The 724-nt window shown below is 32.2% G+C and overlaps 1 protein-coding gene across 1 annotated transcript in view; it reads left to right on the top strand.

Moving 5' to 3' along the window:
* The first annotated feature begins 226 nt into the window (after nucleotides 1-226).
* The window catches only part of LOC113345234 (glycine-rich cell wall structural protein-like), a 12798-nt gene continuing 12300 nt past the window's right edge, over nucleotides 227-724 (top strand). Inside the window, exon 1 of the mRNA XM_026589036.1 lies at nucleotides 227-262. Coding sequence (XP_026444821.1) covers nucleotides 227-262 — 36 coding nt within the window. The remainder of the gene's footprint in view (nucleotides 263-724) is intronic.

The raw sequence follows: 724 nt of genomic DNA, 5'->3' as shown, positions 1-724 counted from the left end.
TCTGTTTGTCAAGACACTCATATAAAACCCAAGTAGGAATCGCAAATAAACCCATTTTCCTTGCAAGAAATTTTAGATAAGGTGGTGCTCTGTTTGTTCATTTTTCTAATCTGGTGCAGTTGTTTCATAATTGTGGAAGTTTGATTTGGTTTTGTTGACCCACATTTGTTTCGACTATTGATATATGATTTCAAAAGGTAATTATACATTTAGGGGTATTTGACGTATGGCTGGAGACTTTAATATTAGCACTTCTTGGGAGGTAAGCCATGCTCATGTAACACGGTAATATCTTTCTTTAACTCTTTGTTTTAAAATAGTAACAATATCTCTTTGTTCATGCTTTTAATTTTATCGTTAGAACATTGAGGACACTGTTCAATTTAAGTTTGGGGTTATAAGAGAAACTTTTTAGTTGAATTATTAAACTCCAGAGCCTAGAAATTTATGCCTAATAAGGATGGCACTAACCAACTTAAGTGGATGGAAGAATCTTGGTTGTAGGAGTTGAGGAACCAATCTGAGTGGGTGAAAACATCTATATAGAGTCTATTCATAAAATCACAGAGCTCCGGTGTTAGAAATAACATGATAGTTTCACCGTATCTCAGAATCATCTTATTACTTTTATTTTTTATTTTTTGCACAATTTTTATGTTCATGTCTGTTGGGTTGAAATAAGGTGACTGGGTTACTATTTAAAAAAAAAAAAAAAAAAAAAACC

Source organism: Papaver somniferum, unplaced genomic scaffold (genome assembly GCF_003573695.1).
Source record: "Papaver somniferum cultivar HN1 unplaced genomic scaffold, ASM357369v1 unplaced-scaffold_81, whole genome shotgun sequence".
Classification (NCBI taxonomy): Eukaryota; Viridiplantae; Streptophyta; class Magnoliopsida; order Ranunculales; family Papaveraceae; genus Papaver; species Papaver somniferum.
This window is presented reverse-complemented; position numbering and strand designations above follow the sequence as displayed.